General features: G+C 36.7%; 1 protein-coding gene across 3 annotated transcripts in view; it reads left to right on the forward strand.

Annotated features, from left to right (window-relative positions):
- Positions 1-9,737: 9,737 nt before the first annotated feature.
- Positions 9,738-14,911, forward strand: part of TGFBR1 (transforming growth factor beta receptor 1) — a 41,802-nt gene continuing 36,628 nt past the window's right edge. The window contains exons 1-2 of one of the 3 annotated variants that reach the window (XM_087915957.1): positions 9,975-10,139; positions 12,289-12,359. In XM_087915957.1, coding sequence (XP_087772083.1) covers positions 12,344-12,359 — 16 coding nt within the window. In that variant the 5' untranslated portion in view covers positions 9,975-10,139; positions 12,289-12,343. Of the gene's footprint in view, positions 9,832-9,974; positions 10,140-12,288; positions 12,360-14,911 lie in introns of those variants that run through there. The other 2 variants (XM_087915958.1, XM_026702362.2) reach the window with 2 other exon arrangements.

Raw genomic sequence — 14,911 nt, forward strand, 5'->3', positions numbered from 1 at the left:
TGGCTGACGGACCCCTCCAGTCCTGACCAATTGTTCAGTCTGAGAGAAGGTAGAAGTCTACGAGGAGGGACCCCTTAAGATTCCGCAGGAGGAACCTACTCTACTGTTTCGCGAAATTCTTATCGATCGGGATATTGGCATGCTCCTTTTTTGCGAGTTTTATATAAAAGTTATAAAGACTTTTACATCAAAGACTTTAATTAATCTATGTAGTAGAGTAGTATAACTTCTTGCCGCTCTTATAATGCCCATCTGTATAATTATCCTAAAGAATTATTTACTTTTATTATTTATTTTATTTTGTCAAGCGATTATAAAATAACAGGTATAAGTATAAACATAGCTATGAATACATGCAATGGATACATGTAAGAAAAATAAAAAGAAACAATAGCACAGGGACGGTAGGCACGTTGGTGCACTTATGCACACCCCCTACAGACCTCTTAGGAAAGGGGTGAGGTCAATAGTAGACAGTCTAAGGTTAAAGTTTTTGGGGTTTGGGGAAGAAACCAGAGTCAGGTAGAGTATTCCAAACATTGACCACTCTGTTGCTGAAGTCGTATTTCCTGCAATCAAGTTTGGTACGGTTTATCTTTAGTTTGTATCTATTTTGTGCTCTTGTTTTGGTTGAAGCTGAAGTATTCATTGACAGGTAGGACATTGCAATATATAATTTTATGTACTATACTTAGATTGGACCAAAGGTGGTATAGTTCTAGTTTTCTAGGCCTAGAATTTCAAGTCTGGTGGCGTAAGGATGAAGAAAAGTGAAGGAGTGACCCAAAAACACGCAAACCATGGTTCCATTTAGAAAAATTAAAAGCACTTGAGAAAACCGTTACAGTATGTAGCATATATACTTTCTGAAGTAGAGGCCACCTAAGAATGCCCTGATTAGTAAATACATCAATCTAAAGCACTACAGAAAAATGTCTGACCTTTGAACTCATCCAGTGAAGAGAGATCTCCCTATTTAAATTTATTTTTAACTTCTTAAAATGAAAAACTTTGCATTTCTTTCTGTAAAATTTAATTTTATTTCTTTCTGTAAAATTTCATTCTGTTTTCAACCCACTTTCAGTAAAACATTTTTAATTTCTATATTTTGGTTTTATCCTTCCATGGAATTTTGTATTATATGCAAATTTCAGAAAACTGTTTTACTTGTCTCTATTCAAGCATTTAATGAAATGTAAAAGAGCAGAAGAGCAGGATTGATCTTAATGACATTTAATTTGATGCTTCTAGTCTGATGGGGAATCATCTATGAGCATAATTTAATTGACATGCCACCTAGTCCACATTCACTACTTTGCTAGTTATGTGCTACAGTACTTTGTCAAAAGCACTGCTGAAATTAAGTCATATATAGAGTTGTTTTTTGTAAACCAATATCTATAGTTTAACATATATGTTGGATCTTTAGTTTTAACTCTGTAACATTTTGGTACAATAATATGTTAAGGTCTTTAAAACTGGAGGAAGTCCTTTTTAAAAATTTATTGAATTGTTGAATTTTATTATTGTTACACAGTTTATATTTTGGCCAATTAGTAGCTAGTCCCTTTAGAACCATAAGGTATAACTGAGTATAATGCTAGTATTTTCTTATCATGTTTTCTCAGGCTGTAAACCTGTTTCTTCAACTTTCCTCCCATCCTTTTGTGGTGGAGGATATAGGTTTTTGTGGGAAATAACAGACTTAAAGTAGAGTTTTTATGGTTCTATCCCTTTGCTACCTGTCAGTAATTTGTTGTCTGTCCTGAGCAGCTGGTATACTGATTAGTGTTTTTCTCTTTTAATTTGAACAACTCTAAAGGTTTTTCTTAACGTTTGCTAATTCTGGTTTATTTAAAGTTTTTTTCAGTACTGCTGTAAATTTTTCAATTCCAAGCTTTCACATTTCCTCCTTTAGATTTCCCCATTATGTATTATTCCTCAGTCTTTATTACAACTGACTTTTTTTGAAGACCAAAATAGATGGTTAACTAAGTTCAGTTTCACTTTCATTTAAAATGTTTAAAAAGCAGCATTAATCCCCTAACAAATGTTAGGATAATTAAAATCTACAACTTCTTACTTATGACCATTGCTGTATCCCACAATCATTTTGCGACCTTTCTGACAAGCAAAATCAATGGGGAAGCTACATTTATTTAACAACCATGTTATTAACTTATTAGCTGTAATGATTCACTTAACAATTGTGGCAAGAAATGTTGTAAAATGGAGCAAGTTTCACTTAACATTGGGGTCAGTGGTGTGGTAGGTCAAGGACTACCTGTATTCATTTTCTATTTTAACTTATAGTTGTTTCTGTTTATGGATTCCAACATGCCCTGTGCCAATAAACAGTGTCTTTTCATTCTTTGCTTTACAAATTATTGCATGTATGTATGCATTTTCTTGAGGAGGCAGCCAGAGCAGCTTCCAAAGCATAGAAAGAATCATAAGATCCCACCTCGCTCCCATTTCATGACCCCAGGAAAAGGTGAAAAAAGAAAAAAAGTCAACTGTGAAGACTGGGAGAAAGAAAAAGAACTCTACCTCTCACCCAAGTGGCATGTCTCAGGGGACCCAATAAAGTAAGAGCATTCTGCAAATGGATACATGGTAACTGCAATAATGTAAGAAGAAGTTGCTTCCACACTTCAGAAGGAGGGAAGCAAATAGATAGGATTAAACTATGTAAATACAAAAACTGACTAGATTTACATTATCTTTCCTTTCCCAAGGCTGGACTTCCTTCCACCACTCAGAAAGCCAGATGAATCAATCAAAATACCAAAAGCTGTACTGTTAAACTAATCAAATACCCCATGAGGCATGTCTATCACAAAGGTCTAGAAAGGGATAAAAATCATCCTAATCACCTTTCCAATCTGCCAGCTGACCTGGAACCTCCGTTGTCACTACAGTTTTCTGGTTTCCGAAATAAAACCTCCTTTCCATTTTGTTCATCATTCCTACAGCTACATCACAGGCATCCATTTTAAAAAAGGAGATAAAAAGTTGTAGATGTTCCAATATTGGGCAAATCATAAAGACATTCTTAAGTTATTTAAACCAGGGGTCGCCAACCTTTTGGACCTCAGGGACCACCAAACTCATAATTTTAAATCCCAGGGACCACTAACTGGTGGTTAGTTTGTGGGTGGTCATGTGACTGGCTGGGCATGACTTGTATGTAAATATTATAAATATTTGTATAAATATTGAATTTTTTATAAAAAAGAGCAACTTTTACCCAAAATCAGGCAAAGCAGGCAGGCAGATTGAGTTGCTCACAGAATCAGGTTAGCTATGATAGTATGTGAATCTCTCACACTAATCAGGAGAAGTGTCTCAGAAATGACTTATTATCAATATCTCTGTGTGGAAATGGACCAGAGTGGGAAACAGTGTAATAATTAAACAACTGGTTGGCAGTGGACCTCTGTAAGCTTCTACAATACACCTTAAGACTAGTTTTGGAGTTCCTAATGCTTATTCTCTATAGCCTGGGGGAATAGTTTGTTGAAGTTTGCTGATGCTTTTGCTTCGTAGCCTCCATGGCCACCATGGACTTTTCATAGTTATGGCCTTGGTTCATATAGATGGGCATACGCTAAACCTAGGCTTCACTTATCATATCTAATGTGAACTGAGGTTAAGGCAAACTTTATTATATAGATTGACCTTGTATCAGGCAGCAACTACTGCAAATGGGAAGTGGTACATTGATATTATGAAGATCAGATCTTGTCTGATCAGATCAGAACAAATCAGATCAGATCAGTACACGGGATGGAATGCAGGATTGGCAACAAAAGCGAAGACACCTTCTAGAACGGGTCACCAACCTTTTGGACCTTAGGGACCACCAAACTCATAATTTTAAATCCTAGGGACCACTAACTGGTTCTGTGGGCGTGGCCTAATTTGTGGGTGTGGCTTGGTGGTGATGTGACTGGCTGGGCATGGCTTGTATGTAAATATTTATATAAATATTGATTTTTTTATAAAAAAGAGCAACTTTTACCCAAAATCAGGCAAAGCAGGCAGGCAGATTGAGTTGCTCACAGAATCACAGATTCATTCAGAGATCTATCTATCTGCCAATGGCTAGCTCAGTCTATCACATAAAATTTGCTTGCAAGCAAACTCATAAAATTTGCTAGCAAACAAACTCACCAGATTAACTCACAACACACCATATCTGTCAATATTGAATTTTTTATAAAAAAGAGAGCAATTTTTACCCCAAAACAGGCAAAACAGGCGGGCAGATTGAGTTGCTCACAGAATCATTCAGTGATCTAGCTATCTGCCATCAGCTAGCTCAGTCTGTCACATAAAATTTCCTTGCTGTGAGTCTGCACTGAATAATAGAACCTTCAGTCCTAAGGGAGGTTCGGCTGTGCTTAAAAGCAGAGCTGAAGATTTAAATACTAGCTAGAAAGCAAGAAATCCAACCATTTCCTGCTTCCTAGCTAATCTAAAGGTCCTGGCACAGCAGAACAGTTGATGTCAGGAAAAAGGCAATTTAGCAGGCAAGTTTGCTAGGTAAGGAGTTAATGGGCAGGGAGGGCTCCTGCAGGCCATGTGGCTGGCGCAGCCTTGTGTTTCTGCGCAGTCTGGATTAATTATTTTGTGGGGTGCTCTGGGGGTTAGATTTCTCTATGGCCCACCAAAATTTTCTCACAGCCCACTGGTGGGCCGTGGCCCACTAGTTGGCACCCGCTGATTTAAAGAGATGTTGAGCCTACTTTTTCTAATAGAACATTAATATAATTTAATTTACAGTAAATGAATTAAAGCTGAGGAGAGATGGGTAATTATTGTGGATGTAAAATATTATCCAAACACTTATGATATTCCAAATTGCTTGTCAGATGGACATAGACATTCAATATATATCTATGAGAAAAAGATGCAATTTGCATCTAATATCCCAAGCAATTCAATTTGGAGAGGATTAAAAAATAGATCTAAGCCAGGTGTACATTTAGGATAGAGAGTAAACTGTAGAACTACATCAAAGCTGGAGAAAAATGTACAGTCTGTCCAGAAATTGTTCTGTCTTATAAAGTAAAGATATGAACGTTCATTCCTGGTGCTTGCTGGTTACTGTCAAAGATTTGTGCCCAAATACAGCCAAATTTCAGGACCACTATGAGAGTTAATCCTGTAGGTTCTCCTACTTGAGTAGGGGGCTGGAGTAGAAGACCTCGGGTCCCTTCCAGCTTGTTCTATTCAATTCTAAATTAGAAGTGAAAGATAAGGAACCTGGACAATACTCAGAATGGAGCTGCATCTCAGAAGAAATGACTGATTCCTGTGTAAGAATTTAATCTCAGAATATCTGGATTTAAAGTCTTCTATTTCAGTACCATTTAAATTATTATCAATACTCTTCTAGCCTGGGGACACTAGAATATCTTCAAAATAAGGTGCTAGAGTTAGAGGTTAAGAAGTGACAGGAATAATAGGTTTGCTTCTGATTCTTAAACATATATTTCTTACTCATGTTCCTCTTCTCTTTTTCTGACTGCTATTTTGTTGTGGATGAGATTATGACATCAGCTAAGACATGTAACTATATACAGACAAACAGAAAATGCTTGTGACTTACTATGTCCTTGCTAATTTATTATGGTGCCTATATATTTCTTCATGTCTCCAGATCTCCAAAATATCAGGAATCATTTTCTAAATAAAGGCCTCCAAGAAAATGTATAAAATGGTATAGTCAGTAACAAAACTCCAAATTGTTAGCAAATGCTGAAAAGACACGATTTTTGCCCAATAGATTATTTTCATTCTCCTTGTAAAACAACACTGACATGACATGAGTATAATGTGACAGGTTGTAATTGACAGTGACAGAAGGTTGCAATAATAAAGAATATTTTGCTCATTGACAAAGAGTATACTTGGAATTTATAACAAATTTTGCACCACATTGGAAAAAAGTGCCAATATCTGACTGAGAACATAAACATGATGAATATGATGAACTTCTATTAAAATCCAAAAATTATTTTTAATTATTGTTTTATCATAGAAAATACAAAAATACAAAACAATAAAACAAACAAAATGAAACAAAATCATACATTCAACCCTAACAACAACAAAGAAAAAAATAGTGTACAAAGAGAAGGAAAAAAATGGTCAATTAAATTTAACATTTAACATGTAGGATCCACCCTGGCTGAAAGAAAAGAAAAAGCAGTTAATTCCCCATCCTTTTTATATATAAAAAGAAAAAAGAAGAAAAAATAGTAAATACGTTGAGCTAAACTTTAATCTTCATCTCCCTCTTTTAACAATCTGCTATTATATTTAGCATGTAGAAAGCCCGCAAATGGTTTCCACTCTCTTATAAAGCTGTCTAGTCCATTATCTCTAATCAAAGTAGTTAATTTCCCATCTCTGCTAATTCAGCCAATTTTAAAATCCATTCTTCAATGGTTGGCATCTCCTTTTCATTCCAGTGTTTGAAGCCACCATTATGTGCAAAGAATAGCATCCTAAATTGTTTTTCAATTGGCTTGTCCATCATACCTAACAGAAAAGCTTCAGGTTTCATTAATATTTGTATCTTAAATATTTTTTGCATCATCGTTATGTTTTTACAGTATGTTTTCACCACATCTGATAAAATGAACCTGGATTTTGACTATATTTCCAGCACTTATTAGAAATTAGAATACTTTTTTGTTATAGTATCTGTGGTCAAGTACCAATAATATGTAATTTTATAAAAAATAATTCAAACTATAAGCTAATCTAAATTTTAGTTCATCCATCCATATATTCTCCCATTTATCTAGCGTTATATTATACCCAAATTTTCTTGCCCATTTCACATACACTCTTTAAAGCAGTAGTCACCAATCAGTGGTCTGTGGACCACTGCTGGCCCATGAGAAAATTTTGGTGGTCTGCAGAAAAATCTTGATTTTTAAAATATTTTTTAGGCCACCACCCAGGAGAAGAGTACACCGGAACGCAAACACTGGGCCTTGCTGGCCTCAGAAGCCAGGGATCATGCAGGTATCCTGCCAATGTAAAGGCCACCCAAATTCCCGGGTTGTTTGCAACTCAAGTGAACTGCACAACTATTCCACCCACCTGCCCGCCCACTGCATCTGGGCCTACCAGGCAGCATCCTCCCAAACCAAGTGGCTTTATCATTGGAGGTTTTAAGAAGAGATTAGACAGTCACTTGTCTAAAATGGTACAGTCTCCTCTTTGAGCGGGGTGGTGGTGAAGACCTCCAAAGTCCCTTCTAGCTCTATTCTGATTGATTGATTGATTGATGTCTTTATTCAATCTTTAGACTAGTCAATTACTTAAGGGAAGTGTATTGTGTCTTCTTAAACATATGATACATAGGCTTGCTAAAATAATCAAGCCTACCAATTATTATATATTTTTCCTCTTCCATGTTGGCATGAATGCTACAACTAACAGCCTGAAATCAATTTCAAAAGACAATGAACAACGGACCTATCTCTTCAGATTATTTTCTCATCCATACTCCAGATGATAGGTACTGAGAGAACAGAAGATTTTAGGAGTAAACAGCTGGCTCAAAATATGATGCTATCCTTAGAACTTTGTTTTTCTAGATCATGGATTACACTACACACAGGAACTGTGACTCGCACCTCATGAAGACTGGAAAGATTGTATTTGGGAATCTCACTTAACTTATGATCTGAAAGGTTTTAAACTAAAACTGGAATAGAATAGAATAGAATACTTTATTGGCCAAGTGTGATTGGACACACAAGGAATTTGTCTGGGTGTAAATATTCTCACTATATAAAGAAAAGATATATTAAGAATCAAGAATCATAACATACAACACTTAATGATAGTCATATGGTACAATCAACAATCAAATCATACTAGGAAACAGGCAATATAAATCGTAAGGATACAAGCAACAAAGTTACAATCCTAAAATCACAAGTGGGAGGGGATGGATGATAAGGAGTGATGAGAAGATTAACAGTAATAGTAGTGCACACTTTGTAAATAGTTGAACAGTGTTGAGGGAATTATTTGTTTAGCAGAGTGATGGCATTCGGGAAAAAACTGTCCTTGTGTCTAGTTGTTCTTTTGTGCAGTGCTCTATAGCGTCGTTTTGAGGGAAGGAGTTGAAACAGTTTATGTCCGGGATGTGAAGGGTCTGTAAAAATTTTCACAGCCCTCTTTTTGACTTGTGCAAACTAAAACAGGAGGAGGAAAGATACTAATTTATAGGACTAATCATAAAGTGTAAATTTCAACACAACAGATCATAATGAGAAAGGGAGTGGTGAAGAAGGGGCAACTACAAATCAGGAGATACAGGAAGCAAAAGTAGGGTGAATTGTAATTGCCTTTAGAAAAATGCTCTTAGCATGGGCAAACAGAGAGTCTGAAATCCTAATACTTGAGGGTAAAGTACTAGGAAGTTATCACCCCTCTCCTAGAAAGATGAAATATACTAGGAAATATTAAAAAGGCAGAATATTTCCCCTAAAAAGAATAGAAACTCAGAAGCAGAAACTCACCTCAGAAACAGAAACTCAGCTCCTCCCATCTTTGCTAATGGGCCATTACTCTTGCCTAGGCCAGTATTTTACATAACAAGGATCTCCAGTTAGAGCTATAATAGGATTTGCCCAAAGCCCTTTCATTACATCATCATCCAGCAAGGCTCAATCAAGTCTGGGACTCAGGACATCCTACAGTTGCCAGTGCATGGCCCCATGGGAGTCTGACAACCAATCAGAATACAAGTTAAAATTCAAATCCCAACAGAAGGTATAAGCCTATCAGCCCTTCCTTCTTTACCTTCACCTTGAAGCACGATTTACTTTTTTACTTTGGAGCTCCAAACCATGTGGTTTTGTCCACCATTAAACCATCTTTCCAAACAGCCTCCATGTTTCCAGCATCTTTTTTCCCACTTGGAACTGAACCCAGAAGAACATTTTTTCCAACAGTACGATATTGTAACTATTTGAAACTTGGTGGGATGATACTCTGATTGGAACATACAAATAGAAGGATATTAAACCTTCTTCTTGTTCCATACAATTGGTTTCTATTGTCCTTCTTTTGACAAGGATTTTCAGTTTTTATCATACCTTAACCACTAAATTGTTTAACCCAGTTGTACAGATTTATAAACTGGTGACCGGGTAAAATTGCTTTAGATATACAGTACCTACATTCTTAACTTTTATTGCTGTTTTATACAGCATTCTGTTGCAATAGTGCTTTATTCTGGTTTTCCTTAAGCTGGTTTTATTTATTTATAGCTACCCATTTCAGTCAAGGACTCTGTTTAGCTTGAAATACAAAAATTATTACCCTAGGTTCTTTTCCTGTTCCCTAAATTATTTATATCTTTTATATCTTTTAAATTTTATTTTTTACTTTTCCTATAATTTTTGTATAGCTTTAACAATATTTTTTATCTCCTGCTTTGTTGAAAAACGTGGCATTTGGTTTCCTTTAGTTTTAATGGGTCTCCGACCATTTAATAAAATTGTTATGGTTATAAATTGCCTATGACTTTAATGAATAACGAAAAACAGGAGAAGAAAGTTATTATAGAGCACTTTACAAACTTTCGTTAATGTAGAGCACGTACTCGATCTCTTTTTCTGGGGCAAGAACGCCCACGCTGCAATTAAGTATTTCATTTGGGCCTTTCCTCTGACGTCGAACTCGAGGTTCGTTCTAACCTTTTTTTCAGCTATAGCAAGTAAAGGAGAAGGTGGGCGGAATGCGGTCGGAGCCTCGTGACGGAATTGCCCAATCATGAAATGACCTTGCTTTGTAAGATAAATTACTTCGTATTAGTAGTGTCTGGGAAAGAGGAAGGGGTTACTATCCTGTCTGTCGCGCAGAAGGGAGTTTCTGAAAAAGTGGGAGGGTTTTGGATGCGGCACCAGAGGGTTGTTTGTTTCTACGAGCTGCTTGCGAGGGGAGGAGGTTGTGGTATTTGGACGGGACAATGGCGGCGCTAGCAGTCTCTTTTGGGAGATTGTTACAGGCCTTTCTTGCAAGTTTTTGCTGTTCAGTTGCTTTGACGATGACAACTGCAACTGGGTTGCTTCTTTTCCTTCTTCCTGAAGCAGCAACGGGTGAGTCGTGTATGATACTTAAAATGAGCCAGGTAGAGAGCAACTGGGCCGGTCCAGTCTGTTCCCTTTAAGGAACATGGCGCTTCAGCAACCGCCCAGGATTAAGAGCGTCGGGGAGCAGGGTGTTATGAGATGGTCGAAAGAGGGTGGGTGCGGGTTTCACGGCAAGGAACCGCTACGGCAGAAGACTGGACAATAGCTGCTCAAAGCGATTTAGCGGCTTTCTTTAAGCATAATTAAAGCGGATGGAGTAACAGTCTTTTCCTTCTATCATTCCATTCTCTGTTCGAAGCAGGCGAACAAACAAAAGGTCATCGACAAGAGCTCGCCGTCTCCGTTTACTTAGAAAATGAATCCCATAAAATGAAAATTTAGAACGCTCCCTTTCTAGAGTATGGACGCAATGCATCGTATCAATGTTTTGTGTTTGCGCAGTTCATCATGGAACATTACTGTTATATTCGTAGAAACTCTACCATCTGGAATAAATTTTGTGCAGGCAAGGAAAGCCCCGAATCCCTGTATCTTCTCCTTCTCTTAGTCTTGCAGGATGGATAGATTATATTCGTTTATTAATATAGACGTAGGTACTTCCTATCTGAGGACCGACTGTGGGGAATTATAGAGTCTGAGTTTGATTTCTTTATCAATTCACTGCCAAAGTTGTTAGATATCTGGCACTAAACATTGCCTTTGCTGCTCCTTGCAATGTGTAGTACATTTCCTCAAAGTGTTACAAAAATTAGTGGTATCTCTAATCTGTATCACATTTATTTGTTTGTTGAATTCATACTCCATCCACCTCAATGACAACACTGATTTCAATATTTATGTTAATTCCCCCACACTTGGCAATTTAACAATTTATCAGTTGTTCCATATATAGTTGTTAATGCAGAAAGCTTGCAAGATAATGTTATTTTGTTAGACAATGGTAAGTTTTTATTTTAGTTAAGTTTACTTTTTACATTAAATGAATATTATTTAACCATTTAGTTGGGTCTGAGTATAGACAAGGGCTCTCCATGCTATCTTGTCACAGTTTTTTTTTTTCAATTGTTGGATGGTCAACTTTGAATCAGATTTGATTCTATCAAGCCATCACTTTGTTTGCTTCTTCCACTTGTTCCACTAACCATTCATAGCATCATTGCCTTCTCCAATGAATTTGCAGGCATGGCATGGCCAAAGTAAATGATGTTAGTCTTATGATTTTCACTTCTAGCTTATTCTGGCTTTCTACTGTATATATGATAGTTTATGATCAGCACCACAGTTCAAAGGTGTTACTTTTTTTTTTTTGATCAGCCATTCTTAGTGTCCAATTCTCATACCCATACATCATTTTGGGAAGACTATTGCTGTAATTAGCCTGCTTTTTATATTTATATAAATATCTATGTTTTTCCAGATTTTATTCATGTTAACCATTGTAGTGCCTAAGGTTAACTTGCATTTAATTTCATGAATAGAACTATTGTAAACAATTTTGAATCCAAGGAAGATAAATTGTCGAACTAATTTAATTCCCTCCTTGTTGATTTTAAACATCTTATGTCCATCTGCAGCTGTTGTCATTATCCTGATATTAAGATTAATTATTCTAATTATTCTGCATTCTAATTATATAGCATATCCTTAAAGAATGCTAAGCATCATCAATAAAGTTTGAGTTCTTTTTCCATTTTTTAATATATTATTTGAAGGAGAATGAATATTTGGCTAAGTATTGGATTTACTGACACTGCTCTTCAGTTTTTCTCTTTTATGATAACTACACAAATCTAATATAAAATCACTGTTCCTATACATCTTTATAATGCATCCTCAAATCAATTTCAGCTGTCTATAGTATGAAAACTACTTTAACTTTTACAATTAACATTAAACATTAAATCAATTTGGATGCTCCAATTTGATATAGAAAAAATAAAAATTGTAATTCATCTCTTCAAAGTGCCATCATTTATAAAAAAAAAAAATTTGAAACATAGTTTCTTAAGAGCTCTATGATCTTAATGTCACAAATATTTGCCTGATATCATAGTTTATAACCATCTCTTAAATTTTTATTACAATGGTAACAAAATTTTTGGCTTCAAGAATGAATAATGTCAAGAAAATTGATCCTTGATTTTAATTGATACAGGAAAAGGAAAATTAAAAGAAAAAGGGGACAGAGCAGGAAAAAAGCAAAATTGGGAATGCAAACAAAAAAAGGTACAGAAAAGAGTAACTTCACTTTTGGTACAGATAAAAGTATAAAATACAATGAATCTTTGAAGTACCATAGATTTTAGCATATAATAATTCTATAATTATTAAATTCCAATATTAAAGTTTTGATTTTTTTTTTCCAGTTCCAAGCAAACAAATCAAAAAGTGTTTTTAGGTAGAAACTAAGTTAGTGTTTTTTCATCAATGCAGTCGATTTTGCCATCTCCATCAACTCTATTAATTTCATCATCTGTTCTTCCATTGTACACCTTGTGAGTCCTTTCATCTCTGTATGTAAAGAAGTCTTCCTGCTATTGTCATATATAAGTAGAAAATTCATTTTTTTTCAAATTATCCTAAAAAAACAACAACAACCCTGGCTTGGAGGATTGTCTGAATTAAAACACATATCCGATTCCAATATTTTAAAGGGAAAATGCTATTTTAGTGGGAATTACAATTGTTGGGAGAATCAGCAAAAGAAACACCTTAAAAGTTTCAGAAAATATTATAAGGAGAAAGCTGGTGAGAAATTAAGTTTTATTTCCTGGAATTTAATTTTAATTTGTATCCAACATATACAGGGGGGCAAGCAATAAAAAGGTACAATAATTACAACTGGAACTTAAGGGACAGGTCCTGATTGTGAAGGCAAAGGCTTGTAAAGGATAATAACATGCTGTAACATTTTTGTATAGAATGAATTCTCTGAGTTTCTTTGGATAAATCATTGACCTTTTGATGATTATGATAGACTCCTTCAAACTACTCTTGAAAACCTCCAGCAATATGTAACTTCTGCAATTCTGGAAGGCAAGCTATTCCATTGATGCATAGTTCTTGCTATCAGTAAATTTTCTCTTTAGTTCTAGGTTGAATCCCTCTTTAACAAGCTTCCACTCATTGCTGCTTGTCCTGCCATCAGGTGCTTTGGAGAATAAGCTGATCCCCTTTTCTCTATGATGGCCCTTTAAGTACTGGAAGACAGGCATCAAGCCACCTTAATTCTTTTGTGATAGGCTAGAGTCATAACTAGCTCTTTCAGCTGTTCATTATAATGTATCTTCCAAGCCCCTTATCATCTTCGTTGCTTTGTTCTGCACACTTTCTAGGGTCTCTGTCAGTGTATAAGAAATTATGAGCTGTGATAGCCATAACAAGTCAGCCAATGGGAACTGTTTGGTGGCTAAGAAACAGCACCTATTTTGAGCAGAGGTAGTATTCAGCCAGTTCGCACCGACTCGGGCAAACCGTTAGCAAGAATTTGGTGTGGGTCATCGAACCGGTAGCAACATCTAGCTGGCTACGGCCCCAACCCGGTTGCCCACTTTCTGCTTACTCGCTTGCCCCGCCCACCCTGCTCGCCCCAGTTTAAAGGAGGACTGCTCCCCCGCCCTAGCCATGCATTTTCAAGCAGCCACTTGAAAACACATGACTGGGCAGAGCAGTGGTCCATTAACCTGCAAAACTTCCAAGGTTGGATTCTTCATGGACACTAGAAGTATCGCTTCCCCTTGTGAGTAAAGTGCCTGGAGCGAGAGGAAAAGAACACTGGAGGTGGGAATCCAGCCATGGGGAAGTTTGCAGCAGCTGTGAATGCAAGTCCATTAACCTGCAGAAATTCTCCAATGCTGGATTCACTTCCCTTTCTGAGTAAGGTGCTTAGAGCGAGAGGGAAAGAACACTGGGGGAGAAAATCCAGCCATGGGGAAGTTTGCAGCAGCTGTGAGTGCAAGTCTGTTAACCTGCAGAACTTCTTCAATGCTGGATTCACTTCCCCTTGTGAGTAAGGTGCCTGGAGTGAGAGGGAATGAAGGCTGGCGTGCGTGTGTGTGTGTGTGTGAGAGAGAGAGAGAGAGAGAGAAGAAAGAAAAAAAGGAAAGAGGAAGGGAGAGAGGAAGAAAAAGAGAGAAAAAGAAATAGAGTGTGTGTGGTGTGTGTGAGAAAGAGAGAAAGAAAGGAAGGAAGAGACAGAGACAAAGAGAAAGAAAGAAAAAGAAATAGGAAGGATGGGAGAGAGAGAGAAAAAACTCTGTGCCATTATTTTTAATTGTTCCATTATTTATCATGTGTTAATATTTTACACTGTCCCTACATCTAGAGTGATTCTGCTGCCTTTCTTTTGCCTGGGGCTACCACACATTTTTCAGGGTTTACATGTATTCAATGTCTATAGTCCAGAGCATAAATACATGTGTGTTTAACAGTTGAAAGGGAGTTTGGAGGTCGTCTAGTCCAAGCCCCTGCTCAGGCAGGAAAACTCAGGATGCCAAATTCTGAGCAGAGGTCCTGGGAAAGGTGTCAAAATAACACTTAGAACAGACTTTGGGGGGAACCCTATACCATTGCAGAGAAATGTTTTTTAAAAATTTCCAGTGATTGATCACCCAGAACTTCTGGGGACAAGCAGGTCCACTGGTTAATTGTTCTCACTGTCAGAAAGTTTCTCCTTAGTTTTAGGTTGCTTTCCTCTTTGTTCAGTTTCCATCCATTTCTTCTTGTTTGCCTTCTGGTGCTTTGGAAAATACATTGCCCACCCCTTTCTTTCTGGCAGC

The sequence above is a fragment of the Pseudonaja textilis genome, chromosome Z (assembly GCF_049901715.1).
Source record: "Pseudonaja textilis isolate UNSWEBS1 chromosome Z, rPseTex1.2, whole genome shotgun sequence".
Classification (NCBI taxonomy): Eukaryota; Metazoa; Chordata; class Lepidosauria; order Squamata; family Elapidae; genus Pseudonaja; species Pseudonaja textilis.